The following is a 22,271-nucleotide window of genomic DNA, read 5'->3' as shown; positions in this document are numbered from 1 at the left end:
GCTAACTAGCTAGCCATTTCACATCGGTTACACCAGCCTAATCTCGGGAGTTGATAGGCTTGAAGTCATAAACAGCTCAATGCTTGAAGCATTGCGAAGAGCTGCTGGCAAACGCACGAAAGTGCTGTTTGAATGAATGGCTTACGAGCCTGCTGCTGCCTACCACCGCTCAGTCAGACTGCTCTATCAAATTTCAAATCATTGACTTAATTATAACATAACACACAGAAATACGAGCCTTAGGTCATTAATATGGTCAAATCCGGAAACTATCATTTCGGGGATTTTTTTTTTTATTCTTTCAGTGAAATACGGAACCGTTCCGGGTGGCATCCCTATGTCTAAATATTTCTGTTACATTGCGCAACCTTCAATGTTTTGTCATAATTACGTAAAATTCTGGCAAATTAGTTTGCAACGAGCCAGGCGGCCCAAACTGTTGCATATACCCTGACTCTGCGTGCAATGAACGCAAGAGAAATGACACAATTTCCCTAGTTTAATATTGCCTGCTAACCTGGATTTCTTTGAACTAAATATGCAGGTTTAAAAAATATACTTCTGTGTATTGATTTTAAGAAAGGCATAGATGTTTATGGTTAGGTACACATTGGTTCAACGACAGTGCTTTTTTTCGCGAATTCGCTTGTTAAGTCACCCGTTTGGCGAAGTAGGCTATGATTCAATGATACATTTAACAGGCACCGCATCGATTATATGCAACGCAGGACAAGCTTGATAAACTAGTAATATCATCAACCATGTGTAGTTAACTAGTGATTATTTTAAGATTGATTGTTTTTTATAAGATACGTTTAATGCTAGCTATCACCTTTAACTTGGCTCCTTGCGGCACTCGCATAACAGGTAGTCAGCCTGCCATGCAGTCTCCTCGCGGAGTGCAATGATCGGTGTCCAAAAATGCAGATTACCGATTGTTATGAAAACTTGAAATCGGCCCTAATTTATCGGCCATTCCTATTAATCCGTCAACCTCTAGTATGTACGTACAGTCACTGTGGGGACGACGTCATCGATGCACTTATTGATGAAGCCAATGACTGATGTGGTGTACTCCTCAATGCCATCGGAGGAATCCCGGAACATGTTGCAGTCTGTGCTAGCAAAACAGTCCTGTAGCTTAGCATCTGCTTCTAGTTACTGGTGCTTCCTGCTTTTAATTTTTGCTTGTAAGCCGGAATCAGGAAGATAGAATTCAGATTTGCCAAATTTAGGGCAAGGGAGAGCTTTGTATGCGTCTCTGTGTGTGGAGTACAGGTGGTCCAGAGTTATTTTCCCTCTGGTTGCACATTTCCCTGCATTAAAGTCCCTGGCTACTAGGAGCGCCACCTGGGTGAGGGTTTTCTTGTTTGCTTTTGGCGGAATACAACCCATTCAATGCTGTCTTAGGGTTAGGGTAGCCTCTGACTGTGGTGGTATGTAAACAGCTACGAGGAATAGAGATGAAAACTCTCTCGGTAGGCAGTGTGGTCTACAGCTTATCATGAGACACTCTACCTCAGGCGAGCAATAGCTCGAGACTTCCTTAGATATCGTGCACCAGCTGTTATTTACAAAAATACATTGTCCGCCGCCCCTTGTCTTAACAGACGCCGCTGTTCTATCCTGCCGGTACATCGTATAACAGCCAGCTAGCTGTATGTTGATATTGTTGTCGTTCAGCCACGACTCCGTGAAGCATAAGATGTTTGTTTTTTGAATGTCCCATTGGTAGTTTAAGCTTCCGCTTAACTCGTCGATTTTATTTTCCAAAGATTGCACGTTTGCTAGCAGAATGGAGGGAAGTGGGTGTTTATTCGATCGCCTACGAATTCTCAGAAGGCAGCCCTCCCTTCGGCACCTCTTTCTCTGCCTCCTCTTCACGCAGATCACAGGGATTGGGGCCTGTTCCCGAGGAAGCAGTATATCCTTCCTCGGGTTCTGCTAGTCCGTGGTAATCGCTGTCCTGATGTCTGGAAGTTCGTTTCGGTCATAGGAGACGGTAGCGGAAACATTATGTACAAAAATAAGTTGCAAATAAACAAAGAAAAAGACACGGCCGGAGGCACCTAAAACGTCTGCCTTCTTCTCCTGCTCCATCTTCTCCCGGTACGACACGTCTGTCTGTCTGTCTTCTTCTCCTGCTCCATCTTCTCCCGGTACGACACGTCTGTCTGTCTGTCTTCTTCTCCTGCTCCATCTTCTCCCGGTACGACACGTCTGTCTGTCTGTCTTCTTCTCCTGCTCCATCTTCTCCCGGTACGACACGTCTGTCTGTCTGTCTTCTTCTCCTGCTCCATCTTCTCCCGGTACGACACGTCTGTCTGTCTGTCTTCTTCTCCTGCTCCATCTTCTCCCGGTACGACACGTCTGTCTGCCTTCTTCTCCTGCTCCATCTTCTCCCGGTACGACACGTCTGTCTGCCTTCTTCTCCTGCTCCATCTTCTCCCGGTACGACACGTCTGTCTGTCTGTCTTCTTCTCCTGCTCCATCTTCTCCCGGTACGACACGTCTGTCTGTCTGTCTTCTTCTCCTGCTCCATCTTCTCCCGGTACGACACGTCTGTCTGTCTGTCTTCTTCTCCTGCTCCATCTTCTCCCGGTACGACACGTCTGTCTGTCTGTCTTCTTCTCCTGCTCCATCTTCTCCCGGTACGACACGTCTGTCTGTCTGTCTTCTTCTCCTGCTCCATCTTCTCCCGGTACGACACGTCTGTCTGTCTGTCTTCTTCTCCTGCTCCATCTTCTCCCGGTACGACACGTCTGTCTGTCTGTCTTCTTCTCCTGCTCCATCTTCTCCCGGTACGACACGTCTGTCTGTCTGTCTTCTTCTCCTGCTCCATCTTCTCCCGGTACGACACGTCTGTCTGCCTTCTTCTCCTGCTCCATCTTCTCCCGGTACGACACGTCTGTCTGCCTTCTTCTCCTGCTCCATCTTCTCCCGGTACGACACGTCTGTCTGTCTGTCTTCTTCTCCTGCTCCATCTTCTCCCGGTACGACACGTCTGTCTGTCTGTCTTCTTCTCCTGCTCCATCTTCTCCCGGTACGACACGTCTGTCTGTCTTCTTCTCCTGCTCCATCTTCTCCCGGTACGACACGTCTGTCTGTCTGTCTTCTTCTCCTGCTCCATCTTCTCCCGGTACGACACGTCTGTCTGTCTGTCTTCTTCTCCTGCTCCATCTTCTCCCGGTACGACACGTCTGTCTGCCTTCTTCTCCTGCTCCATCTTCTCCCGGTACGACACGTCTGTCTGTCTGTCTTCTTCTCCTGCTCCATCTTCTCCCGGTACGACACGTCTGTCTGTCTGTCTTCTTCTCCTGCTCCATCTTCTCCCGGTACGACACGTCTGTCTGTCTGCCTTCTTCTCCTGCTCCATCTTCTCCCGGTACGACACGTCTGTCTGTCTGCCTTCTTCTCCTGCTCCATCTTCTCCCGGTACGACACGTCTGTCTGTCTGTCTGTCTGCCTTCTTCTCCTGCTCCATCTCCTCCCGGTACGACACGTCTGTCTGTCTGTCTGCCTTCTTCTCCTGCTCCATCTTCTCCCGGTACGACACGTCTGTCTGTCTGTCTGCCTTCTTCTCCTGCTCCATCTTCTCCCGGTACGACACGTCTGTCTGTCTGTCTGTCTGTCTGCCTTCTTCTCCTGCTCCATCTTCTCCCGGTACGACACGTCTGTCTGCCTTCTTCTCCTGCTCCATCTTCTCCCGGTACGACACGTCTGTCTGCCTTCTTCTCCTGCTCCATCTTCTCCCGGTACGACACGTCTGTCTGTCTGTCTGTCTCTGTCTGTCTCTGTCTGTCTGTCTCTGTCTGTCTGTCTGTCGATACCTTTGCTGAGTCGCTGCTCTGTGGGTCTGGTGGAGGGTAGCTGTAGTAGGACTCACTCTCTCTCTGTCTGTGTCTCTGTCTGAGTCTCTGTCTGTCTGTCTGTGTGTCTGTGTGTCGATACCTTTGCTGAGTCGCTGCTCTGTGGGTCTGGTGGATGGTAGCTGCAGTAGGACTCACTCTCTCTCTGTCTGTGCGTGTGTGTAGGTGTGTCAGTAGAGGAGGCCAGGTGTGGGCTCCGGAAGGTTCCACGGCATTTAAATGTCTCCTGTCCGCCCGGTTCTGTGCAGCGTTGCTTAGCAACATCTCTGACTGTGACGAGACCTACAACTACTGGGAGCCGGTGAGTAATTATAATACAATAATATTTATTTGGGTGATGCTTATATTTGTCCTGTTACTCACACGTGTGTAATGGAAATGTGTATTTTTGCATATCCCAACTCCCCATGACACATTGTAGGCTGTCATTGTAAATAAGAATTTGTTCTTAACTGACTTTCCTAGTTAAAGGTAAAATATTTATATATTTTTTAAAGTCACCCGCAGGGAGCGGGGTCACGGCCACCCTTGGAGCAATTAGGATTAAGTGCCTTGCTCAAGGGCACAGTGGCAAAAAAAATTTTTTTCTTCATCTTGTTGGTTCTGGTATTCGAACCAGCAACCTTTCGGTTACTGGCCCAACCCTCTAACCTCAAAGCTACATGATGACGTCAGTGCGCGACCAACACATGTTTTCAGTAGGCTTCGGCGGTATCTACATTGTCATAACTTCATACCAGACTTGTGCCGTACTGGGATATTTGGTAATACCGGCACTGAACACAAGGGGCGCTGTTTTCAAACCTTTCTCTGTAGTCCAAATGCTTACAAGTACATGTACAATCCCATAGAGAATGCTAACTTAATGCTAACAATCACGTTGCAAACATTTTATACGGTCTTTGACCTAAACTATACAAGTAACTCAAAAATGCTACGCACAGTTTGCTGCAAAAATCAAATATTAGACATCAAGGCTCTTGATCCTGGAAGGGATTCTCTTACCACTTAGCCTTATAACTCACTAGCTACTAAATTATCAAATCAAATGCACTGCGGAGCATTCACATTGCAGGTATCACATTTTTATGTCACATGCACAAGTACAATGAAATGCCTTTCTGGCAAGCTGTAACCCCAACGATGCAGTAATCAATAACAATGTAATACCAAAAATAACAAAAACACAAGATATAAGAAGAACACGGCAAAGTAAGTAAGCATACTGTATACAGGGTCAGTTCAGTACCATATTTACAGATGGAGGTAGGAACTAATGGGGATCCATAATAATCCCCAGGAAGAGTAGCTGCTGCCTTGGCAGGAACTAATGGGGATCCATAATAAACCCCAGGAAGAGTAGCTGCTGCCTTGGCAGGAACTAATGAGGATCCATAATAAACCCCAGGAAGAGTAGCTGCTGCTTTGGCAGGAACTAATGGGGATCCATAATAAACCCCAGGAAGAGTAGCTGCTGCCTTGGCAGGAACTAATGGGGATCCATAATAAACCCCAGGAAGAGTAGCTGCTGCCTTGGCAGGAACAAATGGGGATCCATAATAAACCCCAGGAAGAGTAGCTGCTGCCTTGGCAGGAACTAATGGGGATCCATAATAAACCCCAGGAAGAGTAGCTGCTGCCTTGGCAGGAACTAATGAGGATCCATAATAAACCCCAGGAAGAGTAGCTGCTGCCTTGGCAGGAACTAATGGGGATCCATAATAAACCCCAGGAAGAGTAGCTGCTGCTTTGGCAGGAACTAATGGGGATCCATAATAAACCCCAGGAAGAGTAGCTGCTGCCTTGGCAGGAACTAATGGGGATCCATAATAAACCCCAGGAAGAGTAGCTGCTGCCTTGGCAGGAACTAATGAGGATCCTTAATAAACCCCAGGAAGAGTAGCTGCTGCCTTGGCAGGAACTAATGGGGATCCATAATAAACCCCAGGAAGAGTAGCAGCTGCTTTGGCAGGAACTAATGAGGATCCTTAATAAACCCCAGGAAGAGTAGCTGCTGCTTTGGCAGGAACTAATGGGAATCCACTATAAATATGAATACAAATAGAAACCTTTACCCCAGTCTGAGGTTCTGAGTGCATCGGAGCAGGTTTTCATCAAGGATCTCTCTGCACTTTGTTCCGTTCATCTTTCCCTCGATCCTGACTAGTCTCCCAGTCCCTGCCACTGAAAAACATCCCCACAGCATGATGCTGCCACCACCATGCTTCACCATAAGGATGGTGCCAGGTTTCCTCCAGACATGACGCTTGGCATTCAGGCCTAAGAGTTCAATATTGGTTTCATCAGACCAGAGAATCTTGTTTCTCATGGTCTGAGAGTCCTTTAGGTGCTTTTTGGCAAACTCCAAGCGGGCTGTCATGTGCCTTTTACTGAGGAGTGGCTTCCGTCTGGCCACTCTACCATAAAGCCCTGATTGGTGGAGTTCTTCAGAGATGGTTGTCCTTCTGGAAGGTTCTCCCATCTCCACAGAGGAACACTGGAGCTGTCAGAGTGACCATTGGGTTCTTGGTCACAACCTTGACCAAGGCCCGATTGCTCAGTTTGGCTGGGCAGCCAGCTCAAGGAAGAGCCTTGGTGGTTCCAAACTTCATCCACTTATATAGACAGGTGGGTATATTTCCAAATCATGTCCAATCAATTGAATTTACCACAGGTGGACTCCAATCAAGTTGTAGAAACATCTCAAGGATGATCAATGGAAACCGGATGCACCTGAACTCAATTTAGAATCTCATAGCAAAGGGTCTGAATACTTATGTAAATAAGGTATCTGTTTTTTATTTTTAATACATTTGCAAAAATTTCTCAACCTGTTTTCGCTTTGTTATTATGGGGTATTGTGATGTCATTATGGGGTATTGTGATGTCATTATGGGGTATTGTGATGTCATTATGGGGTATTGTGATGTCATTATGGGGTATTGTGATGTCATTATGGGGTATTGTGATGTCATTATGGGGTATTGTGTGTGGATTGTTGAGGGGGAAAAATAATGTATTCAATTCTAGAATAAGGCTGTAACGTAACAAAAGGCAATGGGTCTGAATGTTTTCCGAATGCACTGTAACAGCATGTGTGACATGTATTGGGGTGCACAATCGTGTATTGACTTATTAAACCAATAGAAGTATCTTAAAATGTATTTTTAAACCCACAGGCATTCAGTACAGAGACCTTAAAACCGGTGTAATGTGTTCTATGTCTGGTCTGGGTCAGTACCCTGCAGTATTCTGTATGTTTTACAGTACAGAGACCTTAAAACCGGTGTAATGTGTTCTATGTCTGGTCTGGGTCAGTACCCTGCAGTATTCTGTATGTTTTACAGTACAGAGACCTTAAAACCGGTGTAATGTGTTCTATGTCTGGTCTGGGTCAGTACCCTGCAGTATTCTGTATGTTTTACAGTACAGAGACCTTAAAACCGGTGTAATGTGTATCTCTGTCTGGTCTGGGTCAGTACCCTGCAGTATTCTGTATGTTTTACAGTACAGAGACCTTAAAACCGGTGTAATGTGTATCTCTGTCTGGTCTGGGTCAGTACCCTGCAGTATTCTGTATGTTTTACAGTACAGAGACCTTAAAACCGGTGTAATGTGTATCTCTGTCTGGTCTGGGTCAGTACCCTGCAGTATTCTGTATGTTTTACAGTACAGAGACCTTAAAACCGGTGTAATGTGTTCTCTGTCTGGTCTGGGTCAGTACCCTGCAGTATTCTGTATGTTTTACAGTACAGAGACCTTAAAACCGGTGTAATGTGTCTCTCTGTCTGGTCTGGGTCAGTACCCTGCAGTATTCTGTATGTTTTACAGTACAGAGACCTTAAAACCGGTGTAATGTGTCTCTCTGTCTGGTCTGGGTCAGTACCCTGCAGTATTCTGTATGTTTTACAGTACAGAGACCTTAAAACCGGTGTAATGTGTATCTCTGTCTGGTCTGGGTCAGTACCCTGCAGTATTCTGTATGTTTTACAGTACAGAGACCTTAAAACCGGTGTAATGTGTTCTCTGTCTGGTCTGGGTCAGTACCCTGCAGTATTCTGTATGTTTTACAGTACAGAGACCTTAAAACCGGTGTAATGTGTCTCTCTGTCTGGTCTGGGTCAGTAGCCTGCAGCATTCTGTATGTTTTACAGTTGACCAATGGCTTTCTTGGGTAGACCAGACAGGAGAGCATTACAGTAGTCAAGCCTGCTTGTAATAAAAGCATGGATGAGTCTCTGTATCAGCCTGAGAGAGGAACGGCTGCACCGTGGCAATGTTCCTCAGGTGGTAAAAAGCTGTTGTGGTCACATTCCTGAGTTGTGATTCCAAACTGAGTTCAGAATCTTAAAGAACAGCTTTTACCTCTTATCTATATTTCCCATGAATTAAAATGTGTTAGATTCTCTCTGTGCTTTGACTCCAATAAGTACCTCGGTCTTGTCTTGATTTAGCTGGAGGAAGTTGTGAGCCATCCAACTATTTCAAATCACTAATACAGTCTAATAATTTATCTGTGGAGCTAAAATACTCTGGTGGCAGAACAAAAAATCACGGTGCTTTCTGATAACGCTGCCAAGGGGTAACATACGCTCTATTTAGCCACTTTAGTTGTGATATAAACCTTATCAAAACAGTTAGGCCTATGGTCTGTGATATAAACCTTATCAAACAGTTAGGCCTATGGGCTGTGATATAAACCTTATCAAAACAGTTAGGCCTATGGTCTAGGCCACGTGTGTGATTATGATTTGAATACTTTGCAAAAAAAGGGTGCTGTTTCTTGCCTTAGACTCCACACGCTGGGCATCATTCACAAGTGATAATACATCATTCACAGGTCATAATACATCATTCACAGGTCATAATGCATCATTCACAGGTCATAATGCATCATTCACAGGTCATAATGCATCATTCACAGGTCATAATGCATCATTCACAGGTCATAATGCATCATTCACAGGTCATAATGCATCATTCACAGGTCATAATGCATCATTCACAGGTTATAATGCATCATTCACAGGTCATAATGCATCATTCACAAGTGATAATACATCATTCACAGGTCATAATGCATCATTCACAGGTCATAATACATCATTCACAGGTCATAATGCATCATTCACAGGTCATAATACATCACAGGTCATAATACATCACAGGTCATAATACATCATTCACAGGTCATAATACATCATTCACAGGTCATAATGCATCATTCACAGGTGATAATACATCATTTACAGGTCATAATGTTGTCACCCATCAGTCTATTCTTCATTTCATCTTGTCTGTACATATACCAAAGTAATATATGTGTGAAACTAGTTCTGATTTAGAATGGGCCATTATAATTCACCTGTTGGAACAGGACCTTCTCTGTGGATGTGTTGAAGAATAAGAGTGTCAACTCGAAGGTCCAAAGACGACATAGCTGGATACCTCCTCTGTCATAGCACATGTATTCAGCCGTCCACCTTCCCTCAGTACTCCGTCTTGGAGAATTGGACCCAACCTGTAGGTGTGACTACTTCTCTTCACGTGTTAATACATTTTTTGGGGATAAACTGAGAAGCTTTTGAATGGTTTTATTTTTTTCCGGTCTCTCTGATTTTTACATAGACTACTGCGGTTGCATCTTTATAGAAGGCTGTGCCACCACAGGTATTTCAGAGACTGTGAACAGGGAACGCTGTGGTGTATTCACTTGGAATCAAACGTAGAGGGAACCACCTACATTTGTCCAGTAGAAAACCTTGTTCTCTCTCCCTCACTCATTTGATCATGTCATTTCCTGTCCTGTAGATGCACTTCCTGTTGTATGGCTATGGGATGCAGACGTGGGAGTATTCCCCGCTTAACGCCATCCGTTCCTACGGTTACCTGTGGCTGCACGCCCTCCCCGCCTCACTACACTCTCACATCCTACAGACCAACAAGGTAACACACACACACACACACACACACACACACACACTGTATTGTATAACTAACCTTGTGGGGGGGGACACAATTCATTTGCATTGCCTTAACCCTAACCCGAAAACCTAACCCTAGCTCCTAAAACCTAACCCTAGCCCCTAACCCTAGCTCCTAAAACTAATCCTAGCCCCTAACCCTAGCTCCTAAAACTAATCCTAGCCCCTAACCCTAGCTCCTAAAACTAACCCTAGCCCCTAACCCTAGCTCCTAAAACTAATCCTAGCCCCTAACCCTAGCTCCTAAAACTAATCCTAGCCCCTAACCCTAGCTCCTAAAACTAATCCTAGCCCCTAACCCTAGCTCCTAAAACTAACCCTAGCTCTTAACCCTATAACTAACCCTAGCTCCTAAAACTAACCCTAGCTCCTAAAACTAACCCTAGCTCCTAAAACTAACCCTAGCTCCTAAAACTAACCCTATACCTAATTCTGACCCAAACCCTAGCTCCTAACCCTAGCTCCTGACCCTAGCTCATAAAACTAACCCTAGCTCCTGACCCTAGCTCCTAAAACTAACCCTAGCTCCTAAAACTAACCCTATACCTAATTCTGACCCAAACCCTAGCTCCTAACCCTAGCTCCTAACTCTAGCTCCTAACCCTAGCTCCTAACCCTAGCTCCTAAAACTAACCCTAGCTCCTAAAACTAACCCTATACCTAATTCTGACCCAAACCCTAGCTCCTAACCCTAGCTCCTGGCCCTAGCTCCTAAAACTAACCCTATACCTAATTCTGACCCAAACCCTAGCTCCTAACCCTAGCTCCTGGCCCTAGCTCCTAAAACTAACCCTATACCTAATTCTGACCCAAACCCTAGCTCCTGACCCTAGCTCATGAAACTAACCCTAGCTCCTGACCCTAGCTCCTAAAACTAACCCTAGCTCCTAACCCTAGCTCCTAACCCTAGCTCCTAGCTCCTAACCCTAGCTCCTAGCTCCTAACCCTAGCTCCTAACCCTAGCTCCTAAAACTAGCTCCTAAAACTAACCCTAGCTCCTAGCTCCTAGCTCCTAACCCTAGCTCCTAAAATGAACCCTAGCTCCAAACCCTAGCTCTTAGCTCCTAAACTTTAGTTCCTAAAACTAGCTCCTAAACCTGTACCTAATTCTAACCTTAACACTAAACCCCCTAGAAATAGCATTTGACCTCGTAGGGACTAACAAAATGTCCCCAGTTAGTCAAATGTTTGTTCGTTTACTATTCTTGTGGGGACTTCTGGTTTTCAAGTATAGTATAGTATAGTATAGTATAGTTAAACACATCCACACACACATCCACACACAGAGTTGTGGTTATGTGATGTTTATGTGGTGATGTTTATGTGGTGATGTTTATGTGGTGATGTGATGTTTATGTGGTGATGTTTATGTGGTGATGTTTATGTGGTGATGTTTATGTGGTGATGTGATGTTTATGTGGTGATGTGATGTTTATGTGGTGATGTTTATGTGGTTATGTGATGTTTATGTGGTGATGTTTATGTGGTTATGTGATGTTTATGTGGTGATGTTTATGTGGTTGTGTGATGTTTATGTGGTTGTGAGGTTGTGATGTGATGTTTATGTGGTTATGTTTATGTGGTGATGTTTATGTGGTGATGTTTATGTGGTGATGTTTATGTGGTTATGTGATGTTTATGTGGTGATGTTTATGTGGTGATGTGATGTTTATGTGGTGATGTTTATGTGGTGATGTTTATGTGGTGATGTTTATGTGGTGATGTTTATGTGGTTATGTGATGTTTATGTGGTGATGTTTATGTGGTTATGTGATGTTTATGTGGTGATGTTTATGTGGTGATGTTTATGTGGTGATGTTTATGTGGTGATGTTTATGTGGTGATGTTTATGTGGTGATGTGATGTTTATGTGGTGATGTTTATGTGGTGATGTTTATGTGGTGATGTTTATGTGGTGATGTTTATGTGGTGATGTTTATGTGGTGATGTGATGTTTATGTGGTGATGTTTATGTGGTTATGTTTATGTGGTGATGTGATGTTTATGTGGTGATGTTTATGTGGTGATGTTTATGTGGTGATGTTTATGTGGTTATGTGATGTTTATGTGGTGATGTTTATGTGGTGATGTTTATGTGGTGATGTTTATGTGGTTATGTGATGTTTATGTGGTGATGTTTATGTGGTGATGTTTATGTGGTGATGTTTATGTGGTTGTGTGATGTTTATGTGGTGATGTTTATGTGGTTATGTGATGTTTATGTGGTGATGTTTATGTGGTTGTGTGATGTTTATGTGGTTGTGTGATGTTTATGTGGTTGTGAGGTTGTGATGTGATGTTTATGTGGTTATGTGATGTTTATGTGGTGATGTTTATGTGGTGATGTTTATGTGGTGATGTGATGTTTATGTGGTGATGTTTATGTGGTGATGTGATGTTTATGTGGTGATGTTTATGTGGTGATGTGATGTTTATGTGGTGATGTTTATGTGGTGATGTGATGTTTATGTGGTGATGTTTATGTGGTGATGTTTATGTGGTGATGTTTATGTGGTTGTGTGATGTTTATGTGGTGATGTTTATGTGGTTGTGTGATGTTTATGTGGTTGTGAGGTTGTGATGTGATGTTTATGTGGTTATGAGGTTGTGATGTGATGGTTATGTGGTTGTGAGGTTGGGATGTGATGGTTATGTGGTTGTGAGGTTGGGATGTTGAGGTTGTGATGTGATGTTTATGTGGTTGTGAGGCTGGGATGTTGAGTTTGTGATGTTGAGGTTGTGATGTGATGTTGAGGTTGTGATGTGATGTTTATGTGGTTATGTGATGGTTATGTGATGGTTATGTGATGGTTATGTGGTTGTGAGGTTGGGATGTTGAGGTTTATGTGGTTATGTGATGGTGATGTGATGGTTATGTGGTGATGGTTATGTGGTGATGTTTATGTGGTGATGTTTATGTGGTTATGTGATGATGGTTATGTGATGGTTATGTGATGGTTATGTGATGGTTATGTGATGGTTATGTGATGGTTATGTGATGGTTATGTGATGGTTATGTGGTGATGTTTATGTGGTTATGTGATGGTTATGAGGTTGGGATGTTGATGTTGATGTTGTGATGTTTATGTGGTTGTGAGGTTGTGACGTTGTGTTTATGTGGTTGTGAGGTTGGGATGTTGTGTTTATGTGGTTGTGAGGTTGTGACGTTGTGTTTATGTGGTTGTGAGGTTGTGACGTTGTGTTTATGTGGTTGTGAGGTTGTGACGTTGTGTTTATGTGGTTGTGAGGTTGTGACGTTGTGTTTATGTGGTTGTGAGGTTGTGACGTTGTGTTTATGTGGTTGTGAGGTTGTGACGTTGTGTTTATGTGGTTGTGAGGTTGTGATGTGATGGTTATGTGGTTGTGAGGTTGGGATGTTGAGGTTGTGACGTGATGTTTATGTGATGTTTATGTGATGGTTATGTGATGGTTATGTGATGGTTATGTGATGTTTATGTGATGGTTATGTGATGGTTATGTGATGGTTATGTGATGGTTATGTGATGGTTATGAGGTTGGGATGTTGAGGTTGTGATGTGATGGTTATGTGATGGTTATGTGGTGATGTTTATGTGGTGATGTTTATGTGGTGATGTTTATGTGGTGATGGTTATGTGATGGTTATGTGATGGTTATGTGATGGTTATGTGATGTTTATGTGATGGTTATGTGATGGTTATGTGATGGTTATGAGGTTGGGATGTTGAGGTTGGGATGTTGAGGTTGGGATGTTGAGGTTGTGATGTGATGGTTATGTGGTGATGGTTATGTGGTGATGGTTATGTGGTGATGGTTATGTGGTGATGGTTATGTGGTGATGGTTATGTGGTGATGGTTATGTGGTGATGGTTATGTGGTGATGGTTATGTGGTGATGGTTATGTGGTGATGGTTATGTGGTGATGGTTATGTGGTGATGGTTATGTGGTGATGGTTATGTGATGGTTATGTGATGGTTATGTGATGGTTATGTGATGGTTATGTGATGGTTATGTGATGGTTATGTGATGGTTATGTGATGGTTATGTGATGGTTACGTGATGGTTACGTGATGGTTACGTGATGGTTGTGAGATTGGGATGTTGAGGTTGTGATGTGATGGTTATGTGATGTGATGGTTATGTGATGGTTATGTGATGGTTACGTGATGGTTACGTGATGGTTGGGATGTTGAGGTTGTGACGTTGTTTTCTAGGTGCTGGTGTTTTACTTTGTGCGCTGTGTCCTGGCCTTCTCCTGCTGCATCTGTGAACTCTACTTCTACAAGTCAGTATCTGTCCCTCCTCGTGTGTGTGTGTGTGTGTGTGTGTGTGTCAGTCTCTTATTTTGAATGCACACCGATTTCTATCTTTAGTGTAAGGTAGGTGTGTGTGTGTGTGTGTGTGTGTGTGTGTGTGTGTGTGTGTTGCAGGGCGGTGTGTAAGAAGTTTGGGCTGCATGTGGGTCGTCTGATGCTGGCCTTCCTCCTCCTGAGCTCTGGAATGTTCTGCTCCTCAGCAGGTGGGTGCTACTCCTCTCCCTCCTTCCCTTTCTCCATCTCTCACTCCTCTTCCCTCCATCTCTCTCCCTCTCCTCTGTCTGTCCCTCTCTGCCTGTCACAAATACAATTTTATTTTATTTGATTGGCTTGGGCTAGTGTAAGAGTGGGGTTTGGGCCTGTTTGCCTGCTCACGGTCTGGGCGTATGTGTGACTTTCATGTTGAGGCCCTCTTTGCGGGAGTGGGGGGCATGGGGTGGGCAGGAGTGGCATAGGTTTGATCTGAGGGGGTATAAATGGGGTGTGGGCATGGTCGACTAGCCGGCACCTCGCCTAAACAGGTGTTCCACTCTGCTAGCCGGCACCTCGCCTAAATAGGTGTTCCGCTCCGCTAGCCGGCGCCTCGCCTAAACAGGTGTTCTACTCCGCTAGCCGGCACCTCGCCTAAACAGGTGTTCTACTCCGCTAGCCAGCACCTCGCCTAAACAGGTGTTCCACTCCGCTAGCCGGCACCTCGCCTAAACAGGTGTTCTACTCCGCTAGCCGGCACCTCGCCTAAATAGGTGTTCCACTCCTCTAGCCGGCACCTCGCCTAAACAGGTGTTCCACTCCTCTAGCCGGCACCTCGCCTAAACAGATGTTCCACTCCTCTAGCCTGCACCTCTCCTAAATAGGTGTTCCACTCCGCTAGTCGGCACCTCGCCTAAACAGGTGTTCCACTCCGCTAGCCGGCACCTCGCCTAAACAGGTGTTCCACTCCGCTAGCCGGCACCTCGCCTAAACAGGTGTTCCACTCCGCTAGCCGGCACCTCGCCTAAACAGGTGTTCCACTCCGCTAGCCGGCACCTCGCCTAAACAGGTGTTCCACTCCGCTAGCCGGCACCTCGCCTAAACAGGTGTCCCACTCCGCTAGCCGGCACCTCTCCTAAACAGGTGTCCCACTCCGCTAGCCGGCACCTCTCCTTAACAGGTGTTCCACTCCGCTAGCCGGCACCTCGCCCAAACAGGTGTTCCACTCCGCTAGCCTGCACCTCGCCCATACAGGTGTTCCACTCCGCTAGCCTGCACCTCGCCCATACAGGTGTTCCACTCCGCTAGCCTGCACCTCGCCCATACAGGTGTTCCACTCCGCTAGCCGGCACCTCGCCTAAATAGGTGTTCCACTCCGCTAGCCTGCACCTCGCCTAAACAGGTGTTCCACTCCGCTAGCCGGCACCTCGCCTAAACAGGTGTTCCACTCCGCTAGCCGGCACCTCGCCTAAACAGGTGTTCCACTCCGCTAGCCGGCACCTCGCCTAAACAGGTGTTCGACTCCGCTAGCCGGCACCTCGCCTAAACAGGTGTTCCACTCCGCTAGCCGGCACCTCGCCTAAACAGGTGTCCCACTCCGCTAGCCGGCACCTCGCCTAAATAGGTGTTCCACTCCGCTAGCCGGCACCTCGCCTAAACAGGTGTTCCACTCCGCTAGCCGGCACCTCGCCTAAACAGGTGTTCCACTCCGCTAGCCGGCACCTCGCCTAAACAGGTGTTCCACTCCGCTAGCCGGCACCTCGCCTAAATAGGTGTTCCACTCTGCTAGCCGCCACCTCGCCTAAACAGGTGTCCCACTCCGCTAGCCGGCACCTCTCCTAAACAGGTGTCCCACTCCGCTAGCCGGCACCTCTCCTTAACAGGTGTTCCACTCCGCTAGCCGGCACCTCGCCCAAACAGGTGTTCCACTCCGCTAGCCTGCACCTCGCCCATACAGGTGTTCCACTCCGCTAGCCTGCACCTCGCCCATACAGGTGTTCCACTCCGCTAGCCTGCACCTCGCCCATACAGGTGTTCCACTCCGCTAGCCGGCACCTCGCCTAAATAGGTGTTCCACTCCGCTAGCCTGCACCTCGCCTAAACAGGTGTTCCACTCCGCTAGCCGGCACCTCGCCTAAACAGGTGTTCCACTCCGCTAGCCGGCACCTCGCCTAAACAGGTGTTCCACTCCGCTAGCCGGCACCTCGCCTAAACAGGTGTTCGACTCCGCTAGCCGGCACCTCGCCTAAACAGGTGTTCCACTCCGCTAGCCGGCACCTCGCCTAAACAGGTGTCCCACTCCGCTAGCCGGCACCTCGCCTAAATAGGTGTTCCACTCCGCTAGCCGGCACCTCGCCTAAACAGGTGTTCCACTCCGCTAGCCGGCACCTCGCCTAAACAGGTGTTCCACTCCGCTAGCCGGCACCTCGCCTAAACAGGTGTTCCACTCCGCTAGCCGGCACCTCGCCTAAATAGGTGTTCCACTCTGCTAGCCGCCACCTCGCCTAAACAGGTGTCCCACTCCGCTAGCCGGCACCTCTCCTAAACAGGTGTCCCACTCCGCTAGCCGGCACCTCTCCTTAACAGGTGTTCCACTCCGCTAGCCGGCACCTCGCCCAAACAGGTGTTCCACTCCGCTAGCCTGCACCTCGCCCATACAGGTGTTCCACTCCGCTAGCCTGCACCTCGCCCATACAGGTGTTCCACTCCGCTAGCCTGCACCTCGCCCATACAGGTGTTCCACTCCGCTAGCCGGCACCTCGCCTAAATAGGTGTTCCACTCCGCTAGCCTGCACCTCGCCTAAACAGGTGTTCCACTCCGCTAGCCGGCACCTCGCCTAAACAGGTGTTCCACTCCGCTAGCCGGCACCTCGCCTAAACAGGTGTTCCACTCCGCTAGCCGGCACCTCGCCTAAACAGGTGTTCCACTCCGCTAGCCGGCACCTCGCCTAAACAGGTGTCCCACTCCGCTAGCCGGCACCTCGCCTAAATAGGTGTTCCACTCCGCTAGCCGGCACCTCGCCTAAACAGGTGTTCCACTCCGCTAGCTGGCACCTCGCCTAAACAGGTGTTCCACTCCGCTAGCCGCCACCTCGCCTAAACAGGTGTTCCACTCCGCTAGCCGCCACCTCGCCTAAACAGGTGTTCCACTCCGCTAGCCGGCACCTCTCCTAAACAGGTGTTCTCTCCGCTAGCCCGCACCTCGCCCATACAGGTGTTCCACTCCGCTAGCCTGCACCTCGCCCATACAGGTGTTCCACTCCGCTAGCCTGCACCTCGCCCATACAGGTGTTCCACTCCGCTAGCCGGCACCTCGCCTAAATAGGTGTTCCACTCCGCTAGCCTGCACCTCGCCCATACAGGTGTTCCACTCCGCTAGCCTGCACCTCGCCTAAACAGGTGTTCCACTCCTCTAGCCGGCACCTCGCCTAAACAGGTGTTCTACTCCTCTAACCGGCACCTCGCCTAAACAGGTGTTTCACTCCGCTAGCCTGCACCTCGCCCATACAGGTGTTCCACTCCGCTAGCCGGCACCTCGCCTAAACAGGTGTTCCACTCCGCTAGCCGGCACCTCGCCTAAACAGGTGTTCCACTCCGCTAGCCGGCACCTCGCCTAAATAGGTGTTCCACTCTGCTAGCCGCCACCTCGCCTAAATAGGTGTTCCACTCCGCTAACCGCCACCTCGCCTAAACAGGTGTTCCACTCCGCTAGCCGTCACCTCGCCCATACAGGTGTTCCACTCCGCTAGCCGGCACCTCTCCTAAACAGGTGTTCCACTCCGCTAGCCGGCACCTCGCCTAAATAGGTGTTCCACTCCGCTAGCCGGCACCTCGCCTAAACAGGTGTTCCACTCCTCTAGCCGGCACCTCGCCTAAATAGGTGTTCCACTCCGCTAGCTGGCACCTCGCCTAAACAGGTGTTCCACTCTGCTAGCCGGCACCTCGCCTAAATAGGTGTTCCACTCTGCTAACCGCCACCTCTCCTAAACAGGTGTTCCACTCCGCTAACCGCCACCTCGCCTAAACAGGTGTTCCACTCCTCTAACCGCCACCTCGCCTAAACAGGTGTTCTACTCCTCTAGCCAGCACCTCGCCTAAATAGGTGTTCCACTCTGCTAGCCGGCACCTCGCCTAAATAGGTGTTCCACTCCGCTAGCCGGCACCTCGCCTAAACAGGTGTTCTACTCCGCTAGCCGGCACCTCGCCTAAATAGGTGTTCCACTCCTCTAGCCGGCACCTAGCCTAAATAGGTGTTCCACTCCGCTAGCCGGCACCTCGCCTAAACAGGTGTTCTACTCCGCTAGCCGGCACCTCGCCTAAACAGGTGTTCCACTCCGCTACCCGGCACCTCGCTTAAACAGGTGTTCTACTCCGCTAGCCGGCACCTCGCCTAAACAGGTGTTCCACTCTGCTAGCCGGCACCTCGCCTAAACAGGTGTTCCACTCTGCTAGCCGGCACCTCGCCTAAACAGGTGTTCCACTCTGCTAGCCGGCACCTCGCCTAAACAGGTGTTCTACTCCGCTAGCCGGCACCTCGCCTAAATAGGTGTTCCACTCCGCTAGCCGGCACCTCGCCTAAACAGGTGTTCCACTCCGCTAACCGCCACCTCGCCTAAACAGGTGTTCCACTCCGCTAGCCGGCACCTCGCCCATACAGGTATTCCACTCCGCTAGCCGGCACCTCGCCTAAATAGGCGTTCCACTCCGCTAGCCGGCACCTCGCCTAAACAGGTGTTCCACTCCTCTAGCCGGCACCTCGCCTAAATAGGTGTTCCACTCCGCTAGCCGGCACCTCGCCTAAACAGGTGTTCCACTCCGCTAGCCGGCACCTCGCCTAAACAGGTGTTCCACTCCGCTAGCCGGCACCTCTCCTAAACAGGTGTTCCACTCCGCTAGCCGGCACCTCGCCTAAACAGGTGTCCCACTCCGCTAGCCGGCACCTCGCCTAAATAGGTGTTCCACTCCGCTAGCCGGCACCTCGCCTAAACAGGTGTTCCACTCCGCTAGCCGGCACCTCGCCTAAACAGGTGTTCCACTCCGCTAGCCGCCACCTCGCCTAAACAGGTGTTCCACTCCGCTAGCCGGCACCTCGCCTAAACAGGTGTTCCACTCCGCTAGCCGGCACCTCGCCTAAACAGGTGTTCTACTCCGCTAGCTGGCACCTCGCCTAAACAGGTGTTCCACTCCTCTAGCCGGCACCTCGCCTAAACAGGTGTTCCACTCTGCTAGCCGGCATCTCGCCTAAACAGGTGTTCCACTCCGCTACCCGGCACCTCGCCTAAACAGGTGTTCCACTCCGCTAGCCGGCACCTCGCCTAAACAGGTGTTCCACTCCGCTAGCCGGCACCTCGCCTAAACAGGTGTTCCACTCCGCTAGCCGGCACTTCGCCTAAACAGGTGTTCTACTCCGCTAGCCGGCACCTCTCCTAAACAGGTGTTCTACTCTGCTAGCCGGCACCTCTCCTAAATAGGTGTTCTACTCTGCTAGCCGGCACCTCGCCTAAATAGGTGTTCCACTCCGCTAGCCGGCACCTCGCCTAAACAGGTGTTCCACTCCGCTAACCGCCACCTCGCCTAAACAGGTGTTCCACTCCGCTAGCCGGCACCTCGCCCATACAGGTGTTCCACTCCGCTAGCCGGCACCTCTCCTAAACAGGTATTCCACTCCGCTAGCCGGCACCTCGCCTAAATAGGTGTTCCACTCCACTAGCCGGCACCTCGCCTAAACAGGTGTTCCACTCCTCTAGCCGGCACCTCGCCTAAATAGGTGTTCCACTCCGCTAGCCGGCACCTCGCCTAAATAGGTGTTCCACTCTGCTAGCCGGCACCTCGCCTAAATAGGTGTTCCACTCCGCTAACCGCCACCTCGCCTAAACAGGTGTTCCACTCCTCTAACCGCCACCTCGCCTAAACAGGTGTTCCACTCCGCTAGCCGGCACCTCGCCTAAACAGGTGTTCCACTCCGCTAGCCGGCACCTCGCCTAAACAGGTGTTCCACTCCGCTAGCCGGCACCTCTCCTGAATAGGTGTTCCACTCCGCTAGCCGGCACCTCGCCTAAACAGGTGTTCCACTCCGCTAGCCGGCACCTCGCCTAAACAGGTGTTCCACTCCGCTAGCCGGCACCTCGCCTAAACAGGTGTTCCACTCCGCTAGCCGGCACCTCGCCTAAACAGGTGTTCCACTCCGCTAGCCGGCACCTCGCCTAAACAGGTGTTCCACTCCGCTAGCCGGCACCTCTCCTAAACAGGTGTTCCACTCCGCTAGCCGGCACCTCGCCTAAACAGGTGTCCCACTCCGCTAGCCGGCACCTCGCCTAAATAGGTGTTCCACTCCGCTAGCCGGCACCTCGCCTAAACAGGTGTTCCACTCCGCTAGCTGGCACCTCGCCTAAACAGGTGTTCCACTCCGCTAGCCGCCACCTCGCCTAAACAGGTGTTCCACTCCGCTAGCCGGCACCTCGCCTAAACAGGTGTTCCACTCCGCTAGCCGGCACCTCGCCTAAACAGGTGTTCCACTCCGCTAGCCTGCACCTCGCCCATACAGGTGTTCCACTCCGCTAGCCTGCACCTCGCCCATACAGGCGTTCCACTCCGCTAGCCGGCACCTCGCCTAAACAGGTGTTCCACTCCTCTAGCCGGCACCTCGCCTAAATAGGTGTTCCACTCCGCTAGCCGGCACCTCGCCCATACAGGTGTTCCACTCCGCTAGCCTGCACCTCGCCTAAACAGGTGTTCCACTCCGCTAGCCGGCACCTTGCCTAAACAGGTGTTCCACTCCGCTAGCCGGCACCTCGCCTAAACAGGTGTCCCACTCCGCTAGCCGGCACCTCGCCCATACAGTTGTTCCACTCCGCTAGCCTGTACCTCGCCTAAACAGGTGTTCCACTCCGCTATCTGGCACCTCGCCTAAACAGGTGTTCCACTCCGCTAGCCGCCACCTCGCCTAAACAGGTGTTCCACTCCGCTAGCCGGCACCTCGCCTAAACAGGTGTTCCACTCCGCTAGCCGGCACCTCGCCTAAACAGGTGTTCTACTCCGCTAGCTGGCACCTCGCCTAAACAGGTGTTCCACTCCGCTAGCCTGCATCTCGCCTAAACAGGTGTTCCACTCCGCTAGCCGGCACCTCGCCTAAACAGGTGTTCCACTCCGCTAGCCGGCACCTCGCCTAAACAGGTGTTCCACTCCGCTAGCCGGCACCTCGCCTAAACAGGTGTTCCACTCCGCTAGCCGGCACCTCGCCTAAACAGGTGTTCCACTCCGCTAGCCGGCACCTCGCCTAAACAGGTGTTCTACTCCGCTAGCCGGCACCTCTCCTAAACAGGTGTTCTACTCTGCTAGCCGGCACCTCTCCTAAATAGGTGTTCTACTCTGCTAGCCTGCACCTCGCCTAAATAGGTGTTCCACTCCGCTAGCCGGCACCTCGCCTAAACAGGTGTTTCACTCCGCTAGCCGGCACCTCGCCTAAACAGGTGTCCCACTCCGCTAGCCGGCACCTCGCCCATACAGTTGTTCCACTCCGCTAGCCTGTACCTCGCCTAAACAGGTGTTCCACTCCGCTATCTGGCACCTCGCCTAAACAGGTGTTCCACTCCGCTAGCCGCCACCTCGCCTAAACAGGTGTTCCACTCCGCTAGCCGGCACCTCGCCTAAACAGGTGTTCCACTCCGCTAGCCGGCACCTCGCCTAAACAGGTGTTCTACTCCGCTAGCTGGCACCTCGCCTAAACAGGTGTTCCACTCCGCTAGCCTGCATCTCGCCTAAACAGGTGTTCCACTCCGCTAGCCGGCACCTCGCCTAAACAGGTGTTCCACTCCGCTAGCCGGCACCTCGCCTAAACAGGTGTTCCACTCCGCTAGCCGGCACCTCGCCTAAACAGGTGTTCTACTCCGCTAGCCGTCACCTCTCCTAAACAGGTGTTCTACTCTGCTAGCCGGCACCTCTCCTAAATAGGTGTTCTACTCTGCTAGCCGGCACCTCGCCTAAATAGGTGTTCCACTCCGCTAGCCGGCACCTCGCCTAAACAGGTGTTCCACTCCGCTAACCGCCACCTCGCCTAAACAGGTGTTCCACTCCGCTAGCCGCCACCTCGCCCATACAGGTGTTCCACTCCGCTAGCCGGCACCTCTCCCATACAGGTGTTCCACTCCGCTAG

General features: G+C 49.8%; 1 protein-coding gene across 2 annotated transcripts in view; it reads left to right on the top strand.

Moving 5' to 3' along the window:
• The window catches only part of alg9 (ALG9 alpha-1,2-mannosyltransferase), a 94,439-nt gene that overhangs the window by 10,119 nt on the left and 62,049 nt on the right, over window positions 1–22,271 (top strand). For both annotated transcript variants that reach the window (XM_055941411.1, XM_055941410.1), the window contains exons 2-5: window positions 4,035–4,170; window positions 9,681–9,815; window positions 14,048–14,118; window positions 14,264–14,352. In XM_055941411.1, the coding sequence (XP_055797386.1) occupies window positions 9,681–9,815; window positions 14,048–14,118; window positions 14,264–14,352 (295 nt within the window). In that variant the 5' untranslated portion in view covers window positions 4,035–4,170. The remainder of the gene's footprint in view (window positions 1–4,034; window positions 4,171–9,680; window positions 9,816–14,047; window positions 14,119–14,263; window positions 14,353–22,271) is intronic.

This window comes from Salvelinus fontinalis, chromosome 13 (assembly GCF_029448725.1).
Source record: "Salvelinus fontinalis isolate EN_2023a chromosome 13, ASM2944872v1, whole genome shotgun sequence".
Taxonomy (NCBI): Eukaryota; Metazoa; Chordata; class Actinopteri; order Salmoniformes; family Salmonidae; genus Salvelinus; species Salvelinus fontinalis.
This window is presented reverse-complemented; position numbering and strand designations above follow the sequence as displayed.